At 36.0% G+C, this 15,477-nt stretch overlaps 1 protein-coding gene across 3 annotated transcripts in view; it reads right to left on the reverse strand.

Moving 5' to 3' along the window:
• The window catches only part of LOC101743158 (division abnormally delayed protein), a 147,905-nt gene that overhangs the window by 38,015 nt on the left and 94,413 nt on the right, over nucleotides 1-15,477 (reverse strand). For 2 of the 3 annotated variants that reach the window (XM_062672696.1, XM_062672695.1), the window contains exon 2: nucleotides 12,836-13,100. In XM_062672696.1, the coding sequence (XP_062528680.1) occupies nucleotides 12,836-12,863 (28 nt within the window). In that variant the 5' untranslated portion in view covers nucleotides 12,864-13,100. The remainder of the gene's footprint in view (nucleotides 1-12,835; nucleotides 13,101-15,477) is intronic. The other variant, XM_004922946.5, reaches the window with a different exon arrangement.

Here is a 15,477-nt window from a genome sequence, read left to right on the forward strand (position 1 = left end):
CATGAAATTATTGAATTTAATTTTCAGCTGAAACATCCCGTCTTGTATCTTGAGGCATGAGTCAAAATTTCTGTCTCGCCCTTTAATAAGGAGCATACATTATTTATAACATCATATAACACCCCATAGTGACAGTTATTATTTAAAACTGTAAATTAATCCGTTACTTTCCTTAAACTTATTTTGTTTGTATTTTATTGGAACGAAGTTCCTTATGGGACGATGCGGAGGGGTATCTTAACCGGGAAAAAACGTCCGTAACGTAAGATTTTTATTAGTAATGCACACAGTGTACGACTTAACTTTGTATTAACGTACAAAAAATTACATATTTTTATGATATATATTTTTATAAATCATTGTGAATAAAATAAAGTTGATAACTTTGTAAAGTAGTTTTTTTTTTGTCCATAAAAAAATCATAATAAAAAATGTATACCCGAATAATTATTTTCTTTATACCTCGAATAGAACTTAAAATTAATACTTTTATAATAATCCGGTGTCCCGCGACACCACACATCTTTTTTTTATTTAATTTTAATTATCTCAAATTATGTCAGGTGATTTATGAACCTCCCACCAAACGTTCCGGATGAAATGCAAAATTAAAAAGAATAAAAAAGCACATACGTGAATCTGTCTAAGATTTTATCGGAAAACCGATTTAGCATTTATGGTGTTTTTATGGTGGTGTAAAACGTAAATGAAAAGGCGGACCCTCGACGCGGTGCTTAAGGGCCTCGTCATTATAATCATTAGACATTTTTCGTCGTTTCTCTTTGAAGTTGAAAAATTAATTTAGTTACAGAACTGTGAATAATTTACACGGCACTTCTGTAATCTTTGTATTTTTTTGACTCGATTTTGATTTTAACATTATAGCTTGTAGTGTTAGCTAATATGAACTATCTCTTTTAACATTCCCTAATCCTAAAGCTGTAAATGCATTAGCTTATTAAAATTTTATTTCCCACAATAACATTAAACTGTAAAAATATTTACAAATTTTTCTCCCGTTCCCATTCTTTTCATCTGCTACCATCTATCTATATCACTGATATTCTATCTACCTGACATTGGCAGAGTCATTCGTCAAAGAAGAGACTCGAGCCATAAAACAAAAAAAACTTGTAGTGTAGTTGTAGCTAAAGAGCTGTAGCGTACATATTAACAACGTAATCAAATAACAAATAAAAACATAATGATATATCGTCGTCTCGCTTGTGAACAAATAATGAATATATATATAATAGAGGTATCCTTAAAACTTTCATTTAAAATTTTGTATCTTAAAATCGGCTAATAGACATCACAACGTGAACGCCACAACCCAGCTTGAGGTCCACTAAACATGAGGTCGAAGACTCGAATGTGTAATAACGACGGTCCCGCTCATGGAGTTTTTTTCGGAGGTTGAGATTGCTTGAGGCCCAGAGAGGTTTCCGGCTTCACTAGAATAGGCAAACTAGAGGACTCACTATGGAGGTTAAGGACAGCTTGAAGATATCTACCGCCAGATCGGAATCACGTCTTTTCAAAAACAGTTTACTTTTTGTTCATTATTAAAGAATTCAAATGCTATTAGCGCAATAATAAAATTATTACTTTGTTATTATTTCATAACAATACTTAAAAGCTTATAATGAGTTTTTTTGTTTGTTAATATTACTTTTATTTATTCTACATTTGTATAATACACTCCCGAAATAACGTAATGGTGAATTTTTAAAGATATTATCGGCTTACAATCTGATTTTGTATTAATACGGTTCTAATACATAAATTATTTTATTAGTTAGTTAGTTAGTTAGGATTATAAATTTAATTTCCTGCGCCGTAAGATTGAATCGAATCAACGGTAAACAATACGAACGATTCCGGTTTCTTGGAATTACGAAATTGAATTATAAAATAATATGATTTGATGTGTCTTCGTCGCACCTTCATTGAGAAATATCTCTGAGATTTATGATTACCACAACGAAGATTAATCAATCAACAAAACGAAAAAAGATATCACCGAAATTATTCACCATCTAGTAGATTTCTAGAAAAAAAAATGCATATCAATGAACAGTACGATAAGCGGTTCACTTTTAAATAATTGTACTGTTGTACCGGAAACAAACACGAGACAAGAATCTAGACTAGAAAACTATAATAAACTAGTGGACCCAGCGAACTTTGTTCCGCCACACGGTTTGTTTCAAACACATCAACCGGTCAACTTCAAAATTCTACTATAATTAACCATAGAATATATTATGTTTAGCTGTCAGTTGCGTTTTTTTATTCCATATCAGTTGCGTTTTGTTATACCACGTTTTATGTCACGTCCCACGGGAACGTGATAAAAAGATCCTATGTCCTTCTCCTAGTTCTAAGCTACCTCCTCACCAATTTTCAGCCAAATCAGTTCAGCCGTTCTTGAGTTATAAATAGTGTAACTAACACGACTTTCTTTTATATATATAGATATCATGTATGGAATTTGTATTGGACAAAAGGATTAAATGACATTCTCCTTAGGCTTAAAGTACAAAGGTAAATTATTTTAGTGCTGTAATGAGGGTATGTGTGGTTTCCGGGGACTGCGGCTCACTAGGACAATGCCGGGAAAGAAGCCCTTCGACTCGAGGGCTCTTTGATTATTTCCTCTTAGAAGCCCGAGGGTTGGAAGTGGGCCTCATTGTTTTATACTTGTTAGCGCGAAAGAGGTCGACGCTCCCGGCCGCACCGCTCCTCACTTCAGTATTACACTTTAAATAGTTTCTGTTTGCGCTAAGCGAAATTTAAACCTTTGATGTATTTTTCTTCTCATATATACAGCTTTGGGAAAAAATTGAAATTAGCGGGTTTTAAAACAAAATTAGATATCGATACAGACAAAAAAAATCTTTTTAGAATTAGTATTTGTTGACTTTAATGTAGTGAAGTATAATTTTAATTTATGTTGGAAAATCTATTTCGGTTTTGGAAAATCGATCATCGGTGCATAGACAACAATATTGGAATGCCACCGCTATCTTGAGAAATCATAATGAATTTTCAATAGCATTTAAATAAGGACAATAGTACTTTCAAATGCTTAAAATACTCCCAAGAACTAACAACATACTGGTGATATGACCTCCGGAGAGTCCGCGCAGGTAGGTACCACCGCCCTGCTTGTTTCTGCCGTGAAGCAGTAATGCGTTTCGGTTTAAAGGGTGGGGCAGCCGTTGTAACTATACTGAGATCTTAGAACTCATATCTCCAGGTAGGTGGCAGAATTTACGTTGTAGATGTCTATAGGCTCCGGTAACCACTTAAAACCAGGTGGGCTGTGAGCTCCTCCACCCAAAGCAATAAAGAAAAAAAATCACTTGTATATCTCACTCTTGGGTCATAGTTCACGAGAAATCTAATTTATGGTAAAAAGAGCGGATGCGATTTTTAGAAAAAAAAAATACAATCAAAATTTATCCTGATCGTTCATTGCATTTTATAAATCACGAAAACACGCTGCGGCTTACCAAAAATCAAATAAATGGAATGGAATGTGTAAAATGAAACTTTTCCGCTGCGCTTTGCAAAAGCTCGTAAGTGGCAAAGTTCGTTCGGCGCTCGGCGTGTACTTGCGCAGTTACGTCGCCTTAAACGACTGCGAAACTCCGTTTAACAGCCTATAATGGTTTTCAAACTTAAAATGTCATGGTTTTGCGCAGTCATATTTTCGTTAAACACTGTAAGCGTACCAGCCATATAACAAAACAAAAAAGATTTTTATTTAGTACTAAAGCGTATCAATTGCCAGCAAGGGTTTCACCAATTTCTATTTTTTTCTGTTGCATGTATACGAGGACCAGCTCAAGGTATATCTGGTGTTAATTAGTTGTAACGGAGTCATATCGTGTAGACATATCGCTATGTAAATGTCCCCATCCAATTTGAGAAATGAGGTTCAAGTTTCAAGTTTTAGTTCCAGAGGTCTTTTTTGCCACGTACCATCCGGCTATGGAATGAGCTCCCCTCCACGGTGTTTCCCGAGCGCTATGACATGTTCTTCTGCAAACGAGGCTTGTGGAGAGTATTAAGCGGTAGGCAGCGGCTTGGCTCTGCCCCTAGCATTGCTGAAGTCCATGGGCGACGGTACTGTCAATAAAATGTCCACTTGTGTGTGTGTCTGCCATTTGAAGTTTCTCGGAAAATAATGAGTTGTCACTGTTTCCGTAATTCGCCAATCAATCTTTGAGTTATTTGTTATTACAATATTTGCGAAAGAACACTTCAACGATTTTCGGACGATTCTTGATTATGTTTTTTGTGCGGCCTTGATATTGCATTGGGAGTGCATTGTCCCTATAAAAATAGGCAAAAATAGGCAATTCGATCTACACGAGTACAAAAACACATGACACTATATGGGTGTTGTGAAATTTTTCTCGGTATCATAAAGAGCGATATCTCGACGCATTAAAACCGTGTGAAGCGTTAACAAAAGTGTTAGCGTTAATTAACATTCATCTTCTTCAATTAGCAAGTGTTATTTTTTGTCTTTTCCATTCAACTATGCGTCTAAATTGAAACGAATCAATTCGAACTTAAAGCTTCTGTTCATTATCAGAATTAATTGACTTGTTTTATAATAAATCTAAATTAATATCCGATATGAACGTCAGTGTACGTATTTGTAGTTGCTATAAAACTTAGAAGTGAAAATGAACGCTTTTTTTTACAATAAAGTAAGGTGCTTTTCAGGATATTATCATAATAACCCTTCTACTCATATCTGTTCATAAAATGTTTATAACTATTATATCATGCACTCCACGCTTTTTTTACAATAAAATCATTTTATTTACACTATTTTTAATTCAAATTTATTAAAATTTCTTTTCTATTATTTAGTTGGATTTTTTATAAAAGTGTATTTTGTTAGTTTTTTAAACTATTTTTTATTTTTTAGTTGAATTTCAATTTTTTCATTTTTCTTTTTCAATTTTTTTTTAAATATTGAATTATCATCGGCCCTTAATAAGTATACCAAATTTCGAGTTAACCCGAAATTTTGAAGGGGGTCAAAATCATGTTCAAAGATTCCGTTACATACTAACATACATACGTCTGAAGCTAATAAAAGCGTATTAAAAAGGTAAAGCAACTATTCATGTATGTAAATAAATTCTGAGTCTTATCTTTTTGTTTACGAGAAACGTCAGGAAAACCTCTACGTGTCTGTTATCTGCTAATAATTGCATTCGGCGTATAGGCTTTAAAATATAAACTTAGACATTTTTTATGAATCACTAAAAGGAAGCTCAGTAAACTCCAACCCAATGACGAATGTGGACCCTTATAATAAATAGTTCATATACAAAAAAAAATTTGCTAACGTATCTTCTATAGATTTTTAAAGCAATTCAAACACAATAAATTTTAGTTATCTATTACAAAGAAGATGTGTTAATTATTATTTCATATCTATTGCTACATAATACTCGTATATAATTAACAAAGACAAAACAGCTCAGTATCATTTACCTCTGAATTTCTCCATTTTTTTATATTTATTAGCGAACTTTGGTATTATCTTCTTTCTTATGTATTTATTTTGGCAACTGCAGTCTTTATCTTCAGAATATCAATAAAAGAGAAAAGTAACCCATATAATTAATCGAATACTTTGAGGCGTCATTACATATGGTCGAATTTGGATCATTGGGGAATCTAGGTAGTGATTAGGCTGTGCCGATAATCACTCACCATCAGATGAGCTATATAATCGTCTGCCTACCGAAGGCAATAAAAAAGGATCATAAATTAGCTATTTACTACTTGCAGGGGAAAAGTGCTGAAAGGTGCGAGAACTGAATGAATTAACTTCGTGTGCTTTTACTCAAAACTACACTATCATGTGAGACCTATCTATACTGCGGTAGAGTGAGATAGGTTGATGCTAATTGTTTGTAATACTATTGTTGCTCACTTTAAACAAACATTAGAGTCAATGCGTAAACTTCAAGCCCAAATTAACAACAAAGTGGGGCGATTCAAATTTAGAATGCTGGCTAACTCTAAATTTGGAGCGACACAACAGCGAGGGTAACAAACGTAGTGTTGCCATGTCAGTTACGGGCATGCTAACAAATTTGCAATACGTCCGAGCCGGGGGGACTTCAATCTGGATACAAGCGTTACAAGCCGCGGTCGTACACTGAACCCAGATCACCCGTTGATACAATGTTGCAAAATTTAAATTTACACACCCTGATGGTTAAGTGATGAAGGTTTTAATGTAAATTGTGAAGTTTATTTTGTTGTATGTTGTATGCTTATACAATATTACAAATGATTTTCTACATTGGAGTTTTCTATGTAATGTTTAACTTCTGAACGAATAATGCTGTTTTAATTTTGAAATATAATTTATAAATATTTAAATTATTGCTATTTCGTTCTTGTTTTGTTATTGATATTTTGAATAAATAAATCTGAATCATAAATCAAAATTTTAAATATTTATTGATAACACAGTCCAACAATAAATATTATGCTCTAAAATAAAAATAAAAACTTAATCTTATACCTTTAAACGAGCAATTCTTGTATTTTTAATATATATATAATCTGAATCTCGGAAACGGCTCCAACGATTTTCATAAAATTTAGTATACAGGGGATTTCGGGGGCGATAAATCGATCTAGGTACGACTTATTTTCAGAAAATTTTGTTTTATTCGTATTTTCAATAATCAACTCTTCCCGACATCTATTAGCGAATAATAATGCTATTTTTCTTAATTGAGGGCAACTAACCGCTTTAAAGACACAACAAGATGGCGTTATAAAAAAAAAACCAAGCAAAGCTCGGTCATCGTCTAGTCTGTTTAAAAACAGACGAACTAAATCAACATAGCTGTTTTGTCTATGCCTATTTAAATTTGAATTTCGAAACAAACATTTTAAACGCATTTTCCCGCTACTTTTCTTAACTCAAACGTTTGAATGCTCGATTCAAGTTCAGTTATATAATACTTTCAATAAAAACGATATTTTCATTGTTTAATCCATTTCCAATTCGTGTTTATTGTTACAAGGGATGTCGGCGCACGGCCCTCCCGATTACGGTAGGCTCTTGTTTATTTTTCGGCTCAATGACGTGTTACATCTGGCACTGTTGTCTTTATTCATCTGCATTAATTGAAAAACAAACAATGGACCTGCGTACATTCGAACCCGTCGCAGTTTACTTTACTAATCATATTTCATGTTATTCAGATGATTTAATGAATTTTGAATTTAATGTTCAAGAGAATAACGATTAGTTTACTTCGCCAAAACCGAGTCACAGCCCGGCCGCTCCCTGTGAAATGTATGAATGTAACCAGAATCAAATACAAGTTATTGATAATTCTATAGTACAATTCACTCCTTTGCATTCCAAGAACACGCCTATAAAGCTGTGAATTACAAAAGTCTTTCTTAGATCGTTAACATGTTCGGTAGAATGCCGTATATTTTCAATAGCATTAAGGAGGAACCTAAGAATTTTGCTACGTTAATTGGCGCGCACAAGCTCTTTCAATTACGCTAATAAATTACTGAAAATGGATACCATTCCTTTCAAGAAGAGCTTCATAATAGATTTTAATGTCCTATTATGATTTCGAATATTGATTTTCTTGAGAATTGACTTGGTTTTCTTTTGTACTAATTTTGATTATACTTAAGGTTTGCGTCTCAATAGTTGCTTCTATAGATAAAGTATACTTTAATATAAATAAATTGGGATATCAATTAAATATAGGAACCGGTGCTTGTAAGAAATAACCACAAAAATACTTGTTTTTGTCAATTTACTTAATATTTTTTTCGATAAAACAAATATATTTAATGTGTTTAATAAAAAAATGAAAATTCATTTACATACATATATCGCACTGATTCTTTGGTGATTGTCAAACTGTAAAATGATTTAGCTTACATTAAAATAGGATTCACATTCATTCATTATTAAGAATTTCAAGGTCTTTGAATTTTAAGAAATACTAGTGTAGTCGCCCGGTAGTCGAAATTCGACTACAATTAATTTAAATTCGAAAATTATTAAGGGTCTATTGTCAAAGACCTCTATAATAACAAATTTCGCCAAGGCTACACTATAGATAAATAATGTTGAAGACAAACAATATTAATCTATTCTGAATTTGACCACAGACTTTAACAATAAACAAAAGAGTATATATGCGTGTCTGTGTCAAATACATGCTAGTGTGTGTAATGTTTTTTTATTGATTTAATTATTTTTATGTACAACTTTTGAAAGATATTAGCATTCTGCACTCCTTCTATATATTTTCTATAAGTTTGGTTAGTTTCTTACTCCTCCGTCCGCGCAATTTTCGTAAAAAGATGTACAACGTTTTTTCTTCACGTATTAATATATAGATAAGTAGTCGGTTAACGAACAAAATTAGTTTATTATAAAAAAAAAAACCTTATCTCTGGATAAAGATAACGATCTGATATAATGTTAATACAATAAACTTTAATTTGGCAGAAGAAAAGCATTTCTTAATATCGGAGGGCGATGTGATTCCATTTTCCGAGTAAAAGATCACGTACTTAGGTAGGTACTTTAGTTATTCGCTTATATTGAAATTCTGGATTCTTCATGTACGTAAATGTAAATAAAAAGAACACATTAAAACAGAGACGTACTCGTAGTTCAATGACTTAGTCTTTTTTTTTTACTTCTGTAGAAATAAACAAAATGTGAAGAAATAATATAAATGCCTTAAATGCGGCTTTTTTATTTATTTCATAGATGGGTGGACGAGCTCACAGCCAACCTAGTGTTAAGTGGTTACCGGAGCCCATAGACATCTACAACGTAAATGTCGCCACCCACCCTGAGATATCAGTTCTAAAGTCTCAGTATAGCTACAACGGGCGCCCCACCCTTCAGACCGAAACGCATTCACGACAGAAATAAGCAGAGCACATCGCAATGCTCATGAGGTGGATAGCACTATGATATGCCAACTTAAATTTGTTGTGAAAATAATGTTTTGTAGTTTGTTTTTTAGTTTCGAACCTGATTATTGATTAATCCAGATTGCGATGTTTTCAAATATATTATCGTATATTTAAAGAACGAAACTTTTTCTAGGTATTTTCGTCCATTTTCGGAACATTCAAATTTACAAATTTCTAGTTCTAGATGTCGGTTCAAAGTCTATTACAGAATTTCACGCGATTCAAGAAAAAGAGTTGATAAAACGCGCTACAATATGTACCTACGTATTTAATCTATATATATAAAAGAAAGTCGTGTTAGTTACACTATTTATAACTCAGGAACGGCTGAACTGATTTGGCTGAAAATTGGTGAGGAGGTAGCTTAAAACCAGGAGAAGGACATAGGATTTTTATCACGTTCCCGTGGGACGCGACATGAAACGTGGTATAACAAAACGCAACTGATAGGGAATAACAAAACGCAACTGACAGCTAAACGTAATATATTCTATGGTTAATTATTATTATAGTAGAATTTTGAAGTTGACCGGTTGATGTGTTTGGAACAAACCGTGTGGCGGAACAAAGTTCGCCGGGTCCACTAGTCTATACTAATATTATAAAGAGGAAAGATTTGTTTGTTTGTTTGTATTGAATAGGCTCCGAAACTACTGAACCGATTTGAAAAATTCTTTCACTGTTTGAAAGCTACACTATTCACGAGTGACATAGGCTGTAAACTTTTTAAAAATAAAATAGGGATCCTTACTAATACTCCAATAATGTAAAAAAATTACCCAAAATATTATTTACATCGCGTGCCCTGCGAAAACTATTGATTATAGAATCAAATAATTTACTACGACTTTGTAGAACACATTATTATTTACAAAAAGTGTCGCGACAGCATACCTCTAACTATGGCGCAGTGTTCTTTTATTTAAAAAAATAAAACAAGGTCAAATATCGTTGAAATTTTTGTTAAAGACCCGAGCGGAGCCGGAATGGGCCTCTATATACTATATAATCGTAAACATACTCTCATCTGTTTATCCGTGCATCTGTGAACGGTGTACAAGATAATAGCTAAAGCAATTTGGATTTAATTTTCATTGATGGGCCAATTTTAATTAAAGCCCTAACGGTTCGCAATTAACATTTAGAATATGCGACGTGAGACTTATCGGGATAATGGATTCTGCCGTAATCTGGATTAGCATGCCGCTGATGTTAGTCTATGTGAAAATGGATATTTCAAGACGCACCGCTCTTCAGATTATTCCGACTATTTTTGTTAAATATATTCAAAAGCTACTTTATCAAAACGTGATTCGCAGAATAAAAAAAATGCTTCGTCTGAAATTAGAAATATACTTATTATAAACTAGCCGTACTCGCCCGCTTCGCTGGGCATTAAAAATTAACTATATTATTCACTGTCATTATTATTAGGGCGACCAACACACATATAAATATTAGCCTATCCATTAAGTACATGTATTTTCTACGTGGATACCAAGTTTCAAGTCAATCGGATCCATGGTTCAGTAGTTATAACGGAACATCCATAAAAACCACTGTAGATTTATATATTAGTATATAAACTACTCAAAACAAAATAGGGCCCACCATGTTTTATAAATAAATTTTACCGATTCTTTTTCTTTTTTCAGTTTTTATGATTAGGAATGAATAAATTAAGGTTTTCGAAAGTGTGTGAACATTAACAAGAGTTAGTTTTGCTTATTTTATGGACTTTAGTCAATATTTACAGTTTTTAGGAAAGTTGACAGAAATTATTTATTTAAGTAAAGTTTGATTTTGATTTTTATTATTGACTAAATCAATGAGTTTGATGGTGCTTAATAGCGAGTAGGTCCTCCTCTATTCCATATGCACTCTCTGAATCTGTCTGGGACACTTTCAATCGAGTGGGTGATGTTTTCCTCGGGTATTCGCTCCCAACACAATTTTAGGGCGTTTATGAGCTCTTGTCGATTAGTCACATTACTGAAGTTCGATTTGAGGCTTTTTTTCAATTGGTCCCATAAATGTTCAATAGGGTTAACATCGGGACTCATGGCCGGCCATGGTAAAACCGTAATATTGGCTTCAGAGAGAGCTCTCTGTGTTGTTCGCGCTGTATGTGGGCGAGCATTGTCTTGCATAAAGACGAAGTTTTCACCCACTCTTTGTGAAAATGGGATGACATGGAGCCAAATTATTCGATCGACATACCGGGAGGCAGTTATGGAGCCTTCTTCCAGAATTACCAGCTCAGTTTTACCGAACAAGCTTATTCCAGCCCACACCATAACATTTGGACCTCCAAAACAATCCCTTTCACGTATGCAAGGTTCTGAAAAACGTTCTCCTTCTCTTCTCCACACGCGCACTCGACGATCATCGCAGAAAAACTTCACTTTACTTTCGTCCGTAAAGAGTACATTTCTCCCATTGTCCATTGTCCACTTCACATGCTCGCGAGCAAACCTCAAACGTGCTGCACGATGCGCTCTTGTCAATTTTAGACGAATAACACGAAATCTGGAACGTTGTCCGTCTTCATGGAGCCGATTTCGAATGGTTTGATCACCGATTCGTGTGCCAGACGATTGCCGCAGTCAATTTTGTAAGACGCGGGCGGGAATCGTGCGCTCTCGACGTGCAGTCAATCTGATATACCGGTCTTCCTGGACGGTTGTAGCTCGCACTCGTCCTGATCCAGGTCTCCTCGTGATACTACCTGTCTCTAAAAAACGTTCCCACGCGTTTCGAATAGCTCGTCGCGACACACCAAGACGTCTTGCCACTGATCTCTGAGATTCTCCCTCCTGAAGCATAAACACTGCTCTTGTTGCTGTTTCCACATCCATATGACGCCGAGAACCAGGCATAATGATCGCGAGTAACACCGAAATCAAGTCAAAATGAAAAAAGTAGACGTGCGACTGTAACACTCAGAATGTGACTGAGGGTACAAGTGACTGAGAATTTGAGTACAATACTTCGAAATGCTTAACTTCACTATTTACTACCCAACAATTTCTTTTAGACGAAATTCGAGATTTACTTAAAGTGGGCCCTATTTTTTTTTTTTTTTTTTTATAATATACGATAAACTAACAAACTTTTACTGGTGGTAGGACGTCTTCTGAGCACACATGAACCATGCTCATCTGACGTGAAGCATCAATACGGTTCTTTTAGGTTACGTTCGTTACCTTTCTTTTTGAAGGTTGGTAAAATAATCTAAGTTTCATTTAAAATGGTATTGTTTCGTGGCTGCTTCCTTAAAAGCCACGAACAAGGTAAAGTTAGGGAACAAAAAATAAAATTGCAAAATTTCACCGACCCAAACTTAACCGTCACATAAATTCATATTTTTATTGTTTCAGAAGTCGAACGCAGACGACGCACGAACCAGCGGCCCGGCTGACGATCATTGATTATCCAAGGTCTACCATTCAAGCAAGCTATAGTAAGGTTTTTTTTTTATTGCTTAGATGGGTGGACGAGCTCACAGCCCCCCTGGTGTTAAGTGGTTACTGGAGCCCATAGACATCCACAACGTAAATGCGCCACCCACCTTGAGATATAAGTTCTAAGGTCTCAAGTATAGTTATAACGGCTGCCCCACTCTTCAAACCGAAACGCATTACTGCTTCACGGCAGAAATACGCAGGGTGGTGGTACCCACCCGCGCGGACTCACAAGAGGTCCTACCACCAGTAAGTGGTATACTTGGTTTCGTATACTTGTCAGAAAATATGGTCTAATGTTAAACATGTCAAAAGAAACGGACAAAGAGTGGTTTGTCCATTCATACCTTGCAACGTCCGCCTGGTGGAGAGCATTAGTTCAGCAGTCCTTACGGTGGATATCGCAATGCTCTCTTCGGCTGTTCGGCGTAATGCTGCTCTGAGGTTTGCTTCCCGCCCTCGACCACAGCACTGACCACCGCATATTTGACCTGAGAACAATTAAATACACTTTATTTCAACTATTTCACTTTATTTAACTTTATTTCAATACTTTATTACAAAACGGAAGCATAAAAATAACAAACATTTTCGAAATAAACTTAAGGGTTACTATCAGGAGTTTGTCTCGGTATTTTTATTTTCATGACATTATTTCCGATGATTCGAATCCTGTAAGACTTTTATGGTCACGGACGACTAAGGTTTTGTTTGCCGACTTTGTTGTTGTAATCCGTGAAAAGGTTTAGGCTGTAGAGCGTCCCAAAGAATTAGACGTACCCTTGAAAAAACGTTACCTTCATTCGGCAGTCGGGTAAGAAGTTAGTTCCCTAGAAGGCTTACTTTGGATCTGCCCAAAATTACGTTCATCGTCATTTATTATTCAAACCTGAGACAAAAACTAATCTAAGCTCTTTCATTTATTCAGATACCACATTTAAATTATCAAGGTCGTCGTGGCCTAAAGTATTAAGACGTCCGGTGCATTCGTATCGAGCGATGCATCGGTGTTCGAATCCCGCAGGCAATTGGTAACTTGCCTTTTTCTAAGGAAATACGTACTTAACCAATATTCACGATTGACTTCCACGGTGAAGGAATAACATCGTGGAATAAAAATCAAACAAAAAACAATTTAGAAAGCTGACTCAATTTCACCAAACAATCAAAGCTCAAAAACATATTAAGTTATAGCTTTCCCCTCTACTGTTCAATCTGTGGGTAAGTGTAAATTGTACAAGACATAGGCCACGGTGACAGCTGTCAGACTGACGAGGGTTCCCGTTGACCTCAGAAGCTCTATGCCTTAATGACTGAACTGAAGTGTACTCGTGTACCGGTTCGAATACGATGTTTTTGTTGACGTATACATGTATATACATGTGTCTGAAGCCTGTTGACCTTCAGACCCGAGACCGCACACTTCAAAGCGTACCGTAGAATTGCTTTGAAAGATCAGACAGACGCGGATTTTAATGCGCTACCAGCAATGGCTTAGATGTAGCCTGTATACTTAGTGCGAGTTTCTTAGCGTTCTCGATAGCTTAAAAGTTATCTCAAATTTGTACGCAGTGGGCCATGCCCGATCCTGTAGACCGAATGGTAAACAGTTGACGTTGCCCAAAACACGTCATTATGGATCCTCCCGAGCCATTAACGGTGCTTTTAGGTACCACAAGCACCGGTCACCGTCCTGGTCGCTTATGTCGAAGGGCTCGACCAGCGAATTAACCAATAGACACAGCCCACTGAGTTTCTCGCCGGATCTTCTCAGTGGGTCGCGTTTCCGATCCGGTGGTAGATTCTGCGAAGCACTGCTCTTGCTGGGGCCAGTGTTAGCATCACTCCGGTTTGTTGAGCCCCGTGAGCTCACCTACTAGTTAACGTTACGCTGAAATAGCCTCTCAAGGCTATTAGCTTAGGCAGGAAAAAAAAAAAACGCAGTGGAACAGCGCCCCTAGGGGCAAACGTAGGCAAATATTCCAACTCCATACAAATTCGAATTAACTTTTACGCTATCGAGAACGTTAAAACAATCACACTAAGCGCACTGGGCTAATTGTATAATATAATACAACGTGCCCATGTGAAATGTTTTTATGTCTTTGTTAACTCATGTTCGCCGGTTTGCGCAGAATGCAAAATAAGTTCTTACCTAAGTTCACATATCTAACTCAGTATGTTCAATATAAAAGTTCTTAATACTTGTTCACAATGGCGGGTCGGTGATTTTCCGCGTTAGACGGATTTGTTGCGGGCCCGTCAGCAAATGTTTTAGATTTCAAAAAAATTATGGCTCAAATTATTACATCAGCGTAACAGTCCTAAGTAATTGGAAAGACGATTGAGCATTGTGAATCAGATTCATTAAAATAGATCGCATCAGCAAGATCTCCACTGCTGAAGTTGCAGGCATGTATATCTTTTTGGTGAGTATCGGCCCAGTTTTATTAATTTATTATTAGGGTTACTGGTGGTAGAACGGTGGTAACTCTGCCATTGCCGGTCCCAAGCCCAGATGAGAAAAGCGGAGGGTTGGCGGATGGTATGCCACCTACCCAGCCGTAAAAATATAACGCCGAGCAACGGGCGGCGCCCAAGTAACCCAAACTAGGGCTTCAGTAGCCCAGACGAACTAAATCGCCTCTGAAATTCTGCTGTGGAAGGACGCTCGAACCCACCACTAGTACTTTTCCCAAGAAAACCTTTACGTATGTACTCCGTAAAGGTCACGATCCCCAGCACTGAGGAATACGACGCACGGAGGAGGGGGTGGTAAAACGAATACTGTCGGCACAGAGACATACGTATAATGCATTTCGGTTTGAAGGGTCGGATACCTGCTATACAGTACAATCAAAATATCGACCTCGTGGCGGCATTCGCGCCGCGATGTCCATGGAAACAAATAAGAATCAGGGATATGCACATGTCCAATCAGCTAACAAAAAAATCCCGAAATTCTATTTCATTCGAGGATTTTAGACAT

Source organism: Bombyx mori, chromosome 15, assembly GCF_030269925.1.
Source record: "Bombyx mori chromosome 15, ASM3026992v2".
Classification (NCBI taxonomy): domain Eukaryota; kingdom Metazoa; phylum Arthropoda; class Insecta; order Lepidoptera; family Bombycidae; genus Bombyx; species Bombyx mori.